Here is a 14,674-nt window from a genome sequence, read left to right as displayed (position 1 = left end):
TATAATACGCGGCGCTATTCGTCGGGCCAATCTTTATTGTTCGTCACTAGAACCATTGGATTTCGCAACATTTGCAAATGCAATAGACACAACGCTACATCTGGCTCGATAAATATTGCGTTCATTATATGATAAACAAAAAGTTTGCATCTTGAAACTTTCAAATGTAACATCTCAATTTCGATGCAAATTTTTCTCCGATATCATTCTAATCGATTCAACGCGCGAATGTGACAAATTTATAATTCAACATATATATCGAACCGACATTTTGGCGCGTACATATATTCCGATTTTTGCAACCACTTGATAAAATTGAACATTATTTTCATAGCTGTAATGCTCAGAATATTTGTGTGAAATAAAATAGAAAATTTGTCTGTTACCATACTCATTTTTGAAATGAGAAAATCACTATATAAAAATAACATTTGCGTGAACTAACACACATTTTTATGTATTTTAAAACCCATGAGATTAATATTTAATTTAATTTTTTTATGTTATTATTTACCGCTATATGTTAAAAGTTGGAACTATCTCATAATGAATAATTCCTCTTAAAATCGCCTATGATAATTTTGTCGCTTGGAATAACCCTTCGCTGTTAACATAAACCAAATTTTGTCACCTTATACGTCATGTTAGAATGAGACGTCATCGCAGTTATCATCGAAAGGTTAATCCGAGACTGTATCTGTGTGATATTGTGTGCAACGAACAAATATTTTTATTACCGGTAACCATCGAAAGCCGATTCTGAATTTTGAAATAGATCTGTTCTCACGTGAATCGCTTGACCGGAAATTAAAAAATGTTCACAGACGCATGGCTGGCAAACTCTGTGGTCCTTCGTCAAGCAAAGCGTCGCCTGCCTCTACCCCCATTCCATTAGGTACTGCCAAACACAAGACTTTAAAATGAAAAAAGAACACATACACACATACATACACATACACACGCACGCACATACGCATCGCATATCGATATACACGAATACCTTCGACAGAAATATCTCGCGCGAAAAAGTGCTCGCCCTCCTGCAAAAGCATTCACTCTCAAGCAAACAGGAATGAAGGAATGGCAAGGAAAGAAACGGGTAAACGCGTAAATGCCGAGGCAGAGGAAAGAGAGAGAAAAAAATAGGGCATGCGAAAAAAATAAAAAAAGACATGGAAGTCAAGCGGCAAGATTTAATGGTTCTTCGATAGAAATCGAGTGCTATCCACATTCTCTCTCTTTCTATTCCTCCACTTTGTCTTCTTCTTCTCGTTCGCGTAGAAGTAGACAGATTCCTTCGTCGTTAATTTGAAAAGCGCCTGAGAATGAAGATGAGCGTTCATCCGAATCTATGTGATGCTCAATGACAAGACTACTTCTATCGCGAAATTGAAATGAAATATAAATGAATATTATAAAATTATGAAATTTAAATGAATATTAAAAAAATCACTTTCTATGAAATGTATCAACGTAAAGCTATGCAAACGGATACATTGTCAAATTAAACAATATTTCAATAATTACGAATATTAAATGTAATACGAATGTTGAAATAACGATAGTTTAATTAATACTTTTTACGTGATTATTATAATAAATCAAAGTTTTCATTAAACTGTTTTAAAAATAGAATTAGTGATTGTCAATAACAGATTGTCAGAATGTCGTGAAGTAGCCTTGTCATCAACAATTATCACCTATGGTGAAAACGTAGATAGCGCAGAAATCATGCCGAGATAATTCTTACCCCTTCGTCACAGTGCGTGTGTAGGGGGAGGGGATATAGCAAATATATTAAACTTGCACAAAATACGCGATAATAATAAATTGATGATATAATCCGAGGTAGATGTCTTAATGCGAAGTTTTAATGAGCCATAATAAGAATGCAAGTCAGATTATGGCTATACGTAGAAAATTAACGATTAAATATCACGACCTGTTTTACCCCGTGCTTCCTTAGAGTGCCCCTCTTCCAATCCCCTTTCCGTACTCCTATCTTTCGCCGGTCCACATCATTCTTTTCCATTCACTCTAAACTTAACGCGTTTCTCTCACGTAGATGTTGATCTCACGTAGCGATTCAAGATGTAGCCACGTTCTATGTAATCTCTAAGCTAAACACTTTAATCGAAAAACACTTAGTGTAGGACATATATACGTAGATATAACGATATAGAGGTTTCCGAGTGCTTCGATTACGGCTCCTTGTTGAAGCGACGTGCGCCAAAGTTATACATCAATATTTGATAATAACTCCCAAATTCGCTACTAATAATTATAATCGATATTATTGATCGAAGGATTGTACGCGTGATTCGTAACGATGCAAAATTAGCAAAATTGCAATAAACGTGTAAAGTTGAATTGCATACAAATTAGATTGTTAATATCAAACAAAATGGAACAACAATAACACACTTTATTCTAAAGCAGTCCTCTCTTTCCAAATAATATTTCCAGAGCGTTCAATTATGCGGAATGTTCTGCTGTATTAACGAATATATTCTTTATCAAAAAAATGTTAAACAAACTTTGCAGATGTTTTTTTTTTCAGTTAAAATATAATAATGTACGAATGGGAGAAAGGACAAGAATATTTATCATTAATTTTCTCATATTCCAAGAAATATCTTGGCAGCAGGAAATTAAACTTTTACTAAGAGATAGCTTATCGTGATATAAATTTCTATTAAGGTAATGATAAAGGAGAAGAATCAACTGAAATAAATCGAAAAAAAAGTGAATGTAAAATAAATGATTTGCGCGCTTTAACACTCCCCATAGTCAGCATATTTGTCGATATATTTGTCGATTGTAAAATTATTACGGGAGGATTAAAATGCATCGCTCAAGTGCGTCGCGAACAAGGTGCTGTTGTCGCGGCGCATGACTATTTCTTAACCAGAAAAAAGTTACATATTGCTAAATGTAGAATAAGGCATAAGTCGAGTTAGGCGAAAGTGAAACGTAAGAAAAAGAGTACCGACCCTCGTAGGAGAGATTAGCATCGAAATAAGCCGCACAAGGACCGTTGGCCATTTTGTGCTTCTTGTTATTATTACACGTTAAACTCATTCCAGGCCTTTCCGAAGTTCCGCATTTCCGTCCCTCAATAAAGCATCAAGAAACCCCGGAAGCAAGGACGAAGCGACACACGAAACGCGATTAAATAGATTTAATACATTTAATACGACAGTAACAGTCATGTAATCGAGGATTTACAGTAAAATCCCTTGCATATTAATTATGCTCTCTCGCGTTTTTTAAACATTTTTTTATTTAATTAAAATAACATTCGAAATTGCGCACGCTTGCATACGAAAGATAAGGGAGATTAATTTTTAAAGATATTAAAGATATCTTTAAAAAGAAGAAGAATAGATTATAATGCACGCGAAAATTGCAGTGACGCGGTGCTTTCATGTTCCTGCACATTGCACGCATACATTTACCTTCGAACGTAATGAAGATTAAGATTAATTAATTATAGCGCGGATTTATTAACGGTAAATAGAGGAGACGCAAGTGCGGTAATGTCGCGCTAATTCCTTCGCCTTGCTTTCTCAGTTTCATCCTTCCCACCCCTTGCTGGCCCGCATCCCTCTGGCATTATTCCACCCGTACCGCAACGTATTATACGTTCGAGAGCTGTGATCGAGTTTGGATTCCGTTGTGTGTTCTCGAGTTTGTCATTAATGAAGATCCTACGAACCATCCGTGTGGATCGCAGGGCGAGAAAATGAAGAAAAAAAAAGACATATGTACGAAATATATGTTAACGATAAGTCTCGCGCGCATAGAAAAGAGACAGAAAGGCGACGAGCGAATTGTCCGTCCTCGTCCCTCTAAGACGTTATGGAGATTCACGAAGAGAGCAGCCAGATTTACGCTCATTCCCGCAAATTGTCTCGCTGAAACTATAGCGAATCGCCGATAACATAAATTGTTAAAGGCTTGCATTCTCGTTTTAGTTTAATGCTGCGTTTAAGCGTAAATGTAGTTGCCTAACTGTGAGATATTTCTGACTTATATAAAAATTCATCTAATATTATTACGAATTGGAAATTTAATAGCTATTTAATGTTGAACATATCGGTATCTTGAAACTCCTTATTAAGTTTGCATTTAATGTTATTCTGGGAATTGAAAATTAGATAATCCTTGATGTGGTTGCCTTTGAGATTTGTTTGCTTAATATACAGATAATGTACGTTACCTACAGTTATCTTCTGAATGTCAGGCAGTTACATTTAGCGTTAAACGCGATACGAATGCAAGCTTGAGAGTTTGTGAGCGGGACAATTGAGTGGCAGGAGTAAGTCAAATCCAAGAGGAGACACTTATGTCCTGAGCTTATACATTTGTTAACGACAGGATGCTTAAATAATATTATTGATACTTTTATGCGTGGCTATAGTTCGTTCGCGTTAACATCATCGTCCTCTGGAAATAAAATTTCGCAATTTCGTAAGTGCATTCTTCTGTTTACTTGACAAATTTCATTTCAGCCGCTAATATTGTGATATATTCTCTCGCATAAAGATAAAAAAAGTGTCAAAATTTTTTTTGAACATTCCCAGAACGACGCGGTTAACGTTATCGAGCTATGGTCCGATTGTTGCTATTCGTAAGATTGTTGTTAAATCACTATGATCGCGCGTGGATAAAAGTAATACTTTGACCCGATCCCGAGAATGACTCTCACAATGCCATTTGCACTCACAGAGATGATCTGATGATGCCGAACCGCATGCCACGCAAGATTACTTGAAGAACATGACTAGGAATAAAATATTATGAAATTAAAAAGCAATTGGACTACATTTAAAAAATATAAGGAAACATACCGTCCAAGATAATACAACGTTTGTGAGAGCAATATATGGCGTAATTTTTGAAGCCGATTGACTCGCGGGTTATGCTTGGGATTGAATTAAAACGTCAATTAGGGATTAGCAACAAAAAAAATGGGAGAAATTTAATTTTGATTTCGGAGTAAATAGGAACTTCTCTAATGTGTTTATTAATCTCTAAGTACCATGGTGAAAAATTGTAATTTTTGTATGATCAAAAATTGTAACATTTGTATGATCAATATTTAATATGTAATAAATTTGTGTAATATACTTTTTTATTAAATTATCAAATTAATTTATAAATAATTTTTATATTATTTTTTAATTTGAAAAGAGAATTATATCAAATAAACATAACAATTTTAGATGCATTAATATAATATAAAGAGGAAATAATGAAAGGGGCAAAACAAATAAATTATTTAAAGTCGCATATAGTTCTATCATGGTACTTATAGATTGATGATGCCTGGCATTTAATGATCATCTCTTCGTATTCTAAAAAATATCGCATACTTAAGATATTTATGTTTTTTAAATTCAAGCAGACATGTTTTTAAGTTAAATTGTATAAATGAGATTTTTACGACTTGCTGAGAGAATCTCTTCAAGTTTTCTTGCACGCGAAATCGTCTTATTCGACAATCGCCACTCTTTCTTAATGCGTAAGATTTCGTACAGTATAGAATCATGCTTCCGACGTTGCTCCTTTCCTCGGCTTGCGCTATTATACGCGCCTTAAGAATAACACACTCGTGAAAGTAATTAATTTATCAGGCGATCGATGAGGGCTCGGACGATTTATTAAGCTACCAACGATAAGATGCGTAAAAAAAGGTGATGAAGAGAGAACTTGCAATCACGAAAGTTTTGTAAATGGGTACTCAATAACGTAACACTTAATGCCCGTCAAAGATCGCTCTGGAACTGAATGACGGAGTGAGTCACTCACGCACGCGCGTATACGTATTAACGCCGCCATATAACGATTCTCTAAAGCTCTATTATTATAATGATTAAGGATTATAAATAATAAATGTCTGTAACAAATAAAAAATACCACGCAATGAACGAAAAAGTAGACTTTCTCGATACTGTGTGCTGAAAGAAGCGATAGAAGAGAGACGAAGTTAAACAAACTCTCCTTTCATCGAGGCTTGAGAAAATATTTTATTTATCTTTCTTGCAGCACGATATAGTGATGTAACATATTTCTGCTATGAGCTAGGTGTCACCTCACACGATCAGTACAATTTGATCCGTCATTTTATAAAAAAACGATTGATAAAGAAAGCATGTATCCTTTTTTTAAGATTTAAAACATGAAAATTAATTATTATTTGTATACTATGCATTGAAATTATATTTATGTATATACTATACTATATATTTCATGTTTGAAATGATGTTCCGACATGAATACACCATACTCTTGAACATAATTTGAAATTAAAAGTTCAAATTTTATATATAAATATATATATATATGTATATGTATACGTATATGTATATGTATGTATGTGTATATATATATATACATATATAATGATGCTTATAAAGAGAGCTTTTAATTATAAAGAAACTTAATTTATCTATAGGAACCGCGTGCCTTAGCCGATAGAGAATTACAGAAATTACAACTTTATTAACGCGTGGATGAAACAAGTATAAATAGTAAATCACTGCTAATCTAGAAATGTCATATGTATAGAATGCACGGTGCTGAATTAATGTCGTTGACCAATCATATTAATTTTGCAAAGGCTGTTCTTTCATGTTATTTATTCTACGCATTACTGCAACAGCAATTATATCTTTATGTAGTAGTAATAATCTCAATATATTGATGCAATGTAAATTTTTACCTCTTCTCTCTTTAAATATATACATAAATCTTTTTCAGTATATATTTGATAATATATATTTGTTAACATAATTTTCCTCGTAAAATTTCTATATATTATTTATAATTAGCTCCGAAATTTCAAAATATGAATTTTTCATAAAAGAGCAAAAAAAATATAAATATAGAAATACATAAGTAATTGTTGTGCATTTTATATATTTGTCCTAAAAAGTGTGAATAAATCTATATAGAAACAATACATAATTTATTTATGAATTTATTTATATTTACAGCTTCACAATCGCAAAACGAAAATTAATTCAGCACCAAGTCATCCAATCGGTAGACGATAAAATTATCGCGTATGTTTAATTAGCGCGTTTGACAGAAATTTCTATATCATGTAAGATCGGTGATGTCTCTTGTTGGGTAGGAGCGGTTGTGTACCGCGCAGTGGGGCCAAGGGTAGGCCGAGTGTCCGTGAGCCCCAGCGGGGGTTGCACCGGTAAGCTTCAACCCCAAAGTGCCAGGTTGTTCCACCAAGTTCTCGTGTTCTCGCTCGTGTTGACGGTAACCGTAATCCGTAGTACGTAGTACATACCCAGATACCATGTCCACATTCACACATTATACAAATATTACATACTCAATTTACAACAAACACCAATTAAGATTATCATATGTAAATCAAAATTTTTTTTTCTAAATTATATGAAATCGGTGACGAATTTAAAGCTATATTTTATGTTTTGCTAGTTTTGGTTTTCTATATTTTAAAAATATTTATTTGTGAGAAAAAATTTGATGTCTTTTAATTGAAAAGCTTGACATTTTAAATTAAAATATTATAAAAATATTATAAAAAGTATTTCTGAATATATATTTAATACTTTAGTTGTTTTTTCAATTTATATAATTGTTATATTTAAATTTTTTTTCATTATAATATTAAAACGAAAAAATTTAAATTCTTTTCATATTAAAATTACTATGAGTTTATTATTTATCGATGACATAAAATAATAATTTGTGAAATGGAAACTATTATAATTTTTTCTTTATATATGCATAATAATTAAGATCAATTATTTACATTAAATACGAATTGATATCTTCTTATACACTACATTCTCTCATTTTCTTACACATTTTACATTACTTGATTTTAATTGACATATAAGACATCTGTCACTCTGTTACTATCTAGTTACTTTAGGTATCCATTAGTTCAAGTATTGTCATCGATAGTATTTATTATTGGATTGAATTTTTTTGTATACAGATATATACACATGTATATTTTATACGTATATATATTCTTATGGAATGCTTAGGAAACAGAGAACCGTATGTTAGCTGTGCATCCGTTGTTCATTGTATCGCCTACGCGATCTGTATTCGTCTCGTCCGCCTTTTCTATGACGTGCAATTTTAAAAATCACTCAATTCACGTAAGAAAAATGCACTCGCTCGTATTTGCAACGGAAATAGAATTATTGCATTAAAATACCCGCGTTGTTCCACTTTTTATATTAGTGTAACTTGAATGTAAAAATCAGCAATTTTAATAAGTTTTCTCTTTTTTTTTATTTAAATATTTATATTAACGTTAAAGAACTTTGTTGATCCTATAATTAATATAAAATTTACGGCACTTAACAATTTCCTAATTTCATTATTCTAGACTTATTCTATCATATTAAAATAAATTTGCGTATAGATTGAGCATAAATTGTGTAAAATGATATATATTGTTTTTTTTTAAATCAGCATTATACTTTCACTGAATTGGAAATCAGATAATCGATGCTTTCAACGAACAGGCGATTAAAATAAATTAATATGATTGTCCGACTAATCGTTATAAAAAATAACCGCGTTATTTCACTGTAACAGCCTGGGCTATTTTATTACATTGCAATTTAATTACGGGAATAATTAGCTCTTCAATCGGATAATTCGATTGACGAAGAGTAGATATCGAAGAAGCGATATAAGTTGCAGCCTTGTACGATTTCGCTGCAGCAGTAAAAGTTTGTATTACTTTCTTAGCTCTATCTCGAGTTGATTTGTTCCCTGCACATTTGTTACACCGTATCTACGTTTTCGAATCTGCTTTAAAGCCCTTTCTAATTGCTATTTAACACGCTACGAAGTTGATCTTTATAACCTAATTCGCTTCTTCGATAATTCTACTGCCCAAAATAATTCTGGTAATTGAACATGGGGAGATGTTTAATTATGATTTTCAAATTTCTTTTTCTGAGATCGCTTTTCGGTTACAAACCGCAAGATTATTACCGTAAATATGAAACATAATTCGCTAACAATACACTTATATACGGATTTTTGATAAAATTTGATAGTATTCATGCGCGTGAGTCATCCATACGCATATCATAAATATGTATCGAAGCTATTTTCTGAAATATGTGTCAAGTTATTCAACGGAATATTGATAGAGTTATTCGATAGAATAATACCATACTGTTTGCCATACACATTTCCCGGGGCATCCTGCATATATAATCTATCGTATAAACAAGCAGCGAATTGCAATTCTGTGTTCTAAAAATGGAATCGGTGCACATTGCTCAATCCATTAGAGGCTAGAGATGGACGCCTGGATGTTCATACGGTAAATACGAAAAGTTCGATATGTTTTACAGCACATTATGAAATTCTCGTATTTACTGCATGAAAATATGGATATATAGATAATTTCTCTTTGATCAGTTAGGAATCTATATCTATACATATATATATATATATATATAAATAAATCTCGTATTTTACTTCATAGTATTTAGAATAGTCTACAAGTAATCGTAATGAGAACCATATTTGGTTCCTAATGTGTGTGTGTATAATATATACACACATTTAAATCCCGTATCTCGTACTGGTGTTGGATGACTGCCTAGCTCATAGTACATAGTTATATCCAAAATTTCTATCGTTTTATACTATCCGTATGAGTATTCGAGTCTAACATTAGTTTTCACTAGAACTTAGTCTGATGTCTATAGGTTTGTTTTAAAAAAAGAAACCCGTGTTAAACGAGAAATTTATGTGTACATTACGTCGCATGACAAGAGAATTGTTAGATCCTTTCCCGATCTGTTCCACGGAAAGGATTCTCGTTAAAATCGAGGCGAAGTCACGACCAGTCACAAAACGCCAGAAAACCTCAATTTACAGAGCTTGTTTTAGAGCTATCGATACCCGATACTTGGCTCGTATTCTCATCGTGTTTAGCGCTAAATGAGGTCATCAGATTTTCATCTCTCGCTGAGACATTAAAGGTGATTATATTAAACGAATAAGATTAGATCTCTCGCTATAGTTAATGCAAAAGAGAGAATGTGAACTTCTATGCTAATTAAGAAAGTACATGGATATTGATCCTTTTTTGAATATTTTTCTACTTATGAATATTTATCACTCTTTAAATATCTTTGATTATTATTTTGTGCGTCAGTCAGAGCGACGCTTGCATGTATTCAGACTTGATTGTATGTAGTTCTAGTGAAAACTGAAATAAGTTTCGTCAAAGTATTTCTGCGCGGATCCATAGCCCATCGAAAGTGTTAAAAAGCACACCGAAGGAAATTATTTAAAATAAAAAAATATATTTTTTTTTCAAATTTTTTATTATATATATATATATATATATATATATATATATATATATCTTTATTATTTTTACATCTTCTACCATTATTTTTTCTAATATTGCGATACGCGTGAAATTGCATTACGTTGCGCGGCTATGGGTCAATTTTTTCGTGAGATAAACGAATTCGAGTTGAGTATCGCAAAAAAATGGAGGGAAGGCGATTTCGGGACAGAATCATTGCCGAGATCGATGACGAAGACTTCGTTGAAGATGCAGTTATCTAGGGGCGAGTAATCTACCATCTATACCTACACCTATTATCTTATAGAAAATATCGTCATATAAAGTGTTTTTAATTATATTATATATTGTTCATAGTAAAAGAACCGTCTAGTTTAACCACAACGGGTCGATTATTCATTTCATGAATCATAAAACATTATTAAAATGAAATATTTATTTACCAAAACGGTGAACGAAATGTTGTTGAATGAGAAGAATAGTGTTCGCGATTGAAATTAGTATATCTAAATCTTCCCGCGGTGGTACAAGGATGTAGATAATTTAGATAAATCGAATTAAATGATTATATATAGTCTCTGATTAGAAACAGCCTAGTAGTAAAAAATAAGTCGTTGTGGACTAATCTTTGTAATTAACATTGATAGTAAATAACTTAGATAACGCTAAGATTGCCCACATAATTCTGATGCAAATTTTCGCAGATTTTATCGAAAATGAATTTCTATGTCACACGTTATATGCAAATATTTTAATATGATGGAGTATTATTAAGCGCGAAAAAGCATTATTTTTATTACTCTATATTTATTCACTTATCGTAGAAAAATGTAGTTGGCAACCTTGGCTGATGTTTAGGCTATAGTTACAGACCCGAGTTATAAAATAGTGTATTTCGAGCGACACCGTATCGAGTATCTTCGTGTATGATAAAAATTTTTTGAGTGTTGTTTGAGTTTATTGAAGAAATTATATTTATAGATAAAGTAGTTTTTTTTCGAAGAAATTATTAGAAACGGTAAGGCGATGTTTCGCCTACAGTTTCTATTTAGAATTCATAGAACAGTAGATAGAAAATTAGATATGTAGATAGAATGAGAGTGATTATCTTCTTTGTGTGTCGTGTGTTCGTCTGTCAATTTTATTATCTCTTCCGGTATTTCCTTGTACAATTGTACAAGTTCCCGCTACGTATTTGCGGCTAGTATTCGAATTAGAAGCGGTCATAAAATTTACCGCTCCAACATCGTTATTTCTTGTCGTTTATTTGACCGCTAGCTATTAAAACGCTAATTAGAGTTAGCAGAGTGATACACTAATGAATACGTAGTTTAGAAATTTTGATCTGTCACAATGATATTTATATATGTTTATACATCTGGTTACAATATAAATTATGATTATTGCCGGCATATAGCCATTAAAGTGTGTGTAGTTTAGGACATGCTAATGATTCTGCCGCGCTCCGAAAATATTTATTATAATTTATTTTATTTACGACTTCATTATTTAACAACTCCATCGTTGCCGAGCATGGATGCGCGAATTAACGACTCACTATGACAATCATCTTTAACTGTACGATGCTTATTAATAACATGATTCGTTTAATGTGTTGCTTCGTCAAAAGTATCTATGCCCTACGCTCTTTAATTATGGGAAAATAACAATTTCTCGTCATAAAAGTGATCTATTCGCTTCAACATATGCTTATGATGCAAATCGACATTATTACGCATACGAAAATCATTTATGAGATTCTTCTTACATAACATTCTCTTCTATAGTTTCGTTTTTGATATTGAATCGGGATAAGAACCAGAACATAAATAAAATGTTTTTAGGGATTTTGACATTCTCAAAATTCTCGTAATTTACTAAAAGACATTTTGCAATATATATCTTTGCATTCCGCTTATCCTATCATATCACAAATCTGTATTATAAAATAATAAATACTTAAATACATTTATTTATAACTACTTTATATACATACACACACGTACACACCATTTACTTGTAATAAAGAATTCTAGAATAGAATACATATTTATAGAAATGAATTGAATAGCATTAATTAATTATGATATTTTTCAAGCCTCTCTTTTCTTGAAATTAAATTTTCTTAAATTAAAATCTTTAAAGTGATGGCATAAAAAGTAGGTATTTTTCACATTTTACAATCAGTAGATTCGATAAAAATAATCGAAAGAAAAAGAAAACTTCTAATAATAAAGTTCTTATAACATTAGAGCTATTTACGAAACGATCAATATCATTTCCTCAAGAATACGTCAAATATATGGAATGTAAAGAAAATATCTTCTAAAGATAGCAAGAATTTGCTAACAATTTCTGTCTTTGCAGAATTTCACGTGGAGTTTCTTGTTAAAGTTATCCACATTATAAAGAAAAAGAGAGAGAGATCCAGATTTTGACTTCGACCTAGAACCAATTTTAGGATAGAATTATCGCGTGATAGACGTATTGGCATGTCCTTTATGTGTCGGATAGTTCTTCTTGGTAACCTTTGATTCATCCTTGGCTCTCCGTTTAACCAATTCTAAGTTGCGCGAATAATCCTATGCGAGAATTGGGGACTCAAAACTCACATTCGGAGTCCCCTGGGTAGATTTCGCGGTTCGAAACCCTTATCTAAAGTCTCGATCTCGTTTACGTCAGCTGGAGATACACTCGAAATAGATGAACTCTTGGCCTAGATCCCTACGCGTCGGTCGTTTCGATGAACGGCCAAACCCGAGCAATAAGAATTTTCACGGACAGACTTAGTATGTGTATACATTCATACATATATATAAAACAGAGTTTCTTGTTACAAGACTTGCACTTTGCTTAAAGTCTATTTGCAAAATAAAATTTCATATGTTTACAATTTAAAAATTATCATTTCTAATATATTCAATTATTTATTAATACATATAATATTTTGGCATTAAAGTGAATCCCCTTTAATACTTTTCTAATTTATGTTGTAATATTACACATAGTATTCTTATATCGTTTTTTTAGTTAATGCATTATGTCTATAATTCAGAAAACGCAATTTCGGAAACACCCTGTATACATACCTAGCCCAGTTGTACATATGGGAATATCTGTGTGCTTGTATGTATGTGTATCGCTATTTTTGGCCGGATCGAGATACGACCCCAAGAGCTATCGGTACAGCCGTCGGTTGTCGCGAAATCCGGAAGCCGCACCCGTTTCGACGGCTGGACGTGGACGTCCCCTTTCTTTTTATGAAACTTCCGATAAACGCCCGCTGGCAAGGATTTCCGTTTCATTCGTCAACCTGTCTAATCCAAGGCCGTGTGCGACACACTCTTTTTTCTTCCTCTTATATGAAAAAGTACTATTATTATATTTTTTCTTTTCCCTCATATATTATCCGTTTTTAATCAAAAAATACGAATCATGGTATGTGCGTATGTGTGTAATTATGAAAGAAAGTTTTATTTTAATATACTCAGAAAATAGTTATTAAGTTAGAATTGTGTATCTTTGAAAATAGATTTAAATTACGTAATAATTTTTGTTATTCCAATTCGATATCAAGTTGAAATCCAATGCATCTACGGAATTCTGCCATCATCATCTCATCTGTTCTTCTATTACTATCTGATAAAAGCGTTCATATCCAACTTTTCTATTTGTGCAATTTCCACTAGACACATGATTCATTCATATAATACAATGTAAATCGTTAAGTTAGGGCGGACAGATCTATAGAGTGCTTCCCCTTTAACTATAGCAGTTCGGAACTTCCGGTCAGAACACGTCGATATAGACAAGCCACACCATTAAGCGCCGTGATACCCCATACAAATCACGTCGATCCACGATTTATGGTCCATTCACCCTCTCTCGCAATCGCGTTATCAGTGCCGGTTGCTCGGCCAAAACGAGGCTTCTCCATGAAAACACGTTGTTGCAATAGTATAGAAGCGACAGTATAGACATAACGTTCCCTCATATTAACAGTACATCAAAAACGCGTTTTGATCTTCAATAATATATATATATATATATATATATATACATTTCCATTCTCATTATTCACATATATTGTAAATACAATTCACATAGTCGCTTAATGCATAATATAATATAATTCATATATTAAGATTATTCCCTTGTTCTCAATTTTTTGAGTTGCTTCGAATAAAAGTAAATGTTTTTTTCTTTTGTTTCTATATAATTAGAAACTTAATTAGAAATATCAAACTTTTAATGATTGTAATATTAAGAGAGGAAAATTGCATTCTTTGCCCTTTACTTTTTACAAATTTCTATTTATTTGCATCT

At 32.4% G+C, this 14,674-nt stretch overlaps 1 protein-coding gene across 6 annotated transcripts in view; it reads left to right on the top strand.

The window, feature by feature from the left end:
* Window positions 1-14,674, top strand: part of LOC105251501 (RNA-binding protein Musashi homolog Rbp6) — a 591,643-nt gene that overhangs the window by 568,137 nt on the left and 8,832 nt on the right. The window contains exon 12 of one of the 6 annotated variants that reach the window (XM_025412215.1): window positions 7,142-7,213. The exons of the other annotated variants lie outside the window; for them this stretch is intronic. Within the exon in view, the coding sequence (XP_025268000.1) occupies window positions 7,142-7,213 (72 nt within the window). The remainder of the gene's footprint in view (window positions 1-7,141; window positions 7,214-14,674) is intronic. 6 annotated transcript variants of the gene reach the window in all.

The sequence above is a fragment of the Camponotus floridanus genome, unplaced genomic scaffold (assembly GCF_003227725.1).
Source record: "Camponotus floridanus strain SB8 unplaced genomic scaffold, Cflo_v7.5 scaffold49, whole genome shotgun sequence".
Classification (NCBI taxonomy): domain Eukaryota; kingdom Metazoa; phylum Arthropoda; class Insecta; order Hymenoptera; family Formicidae; genus Camponotus; species Camponotus floridanus.
The sequence above is the reverse complement of the archived record's forward strand: the minus strand, read 5'-3'. Positions and strand labels throughout refer to the sequence as shown.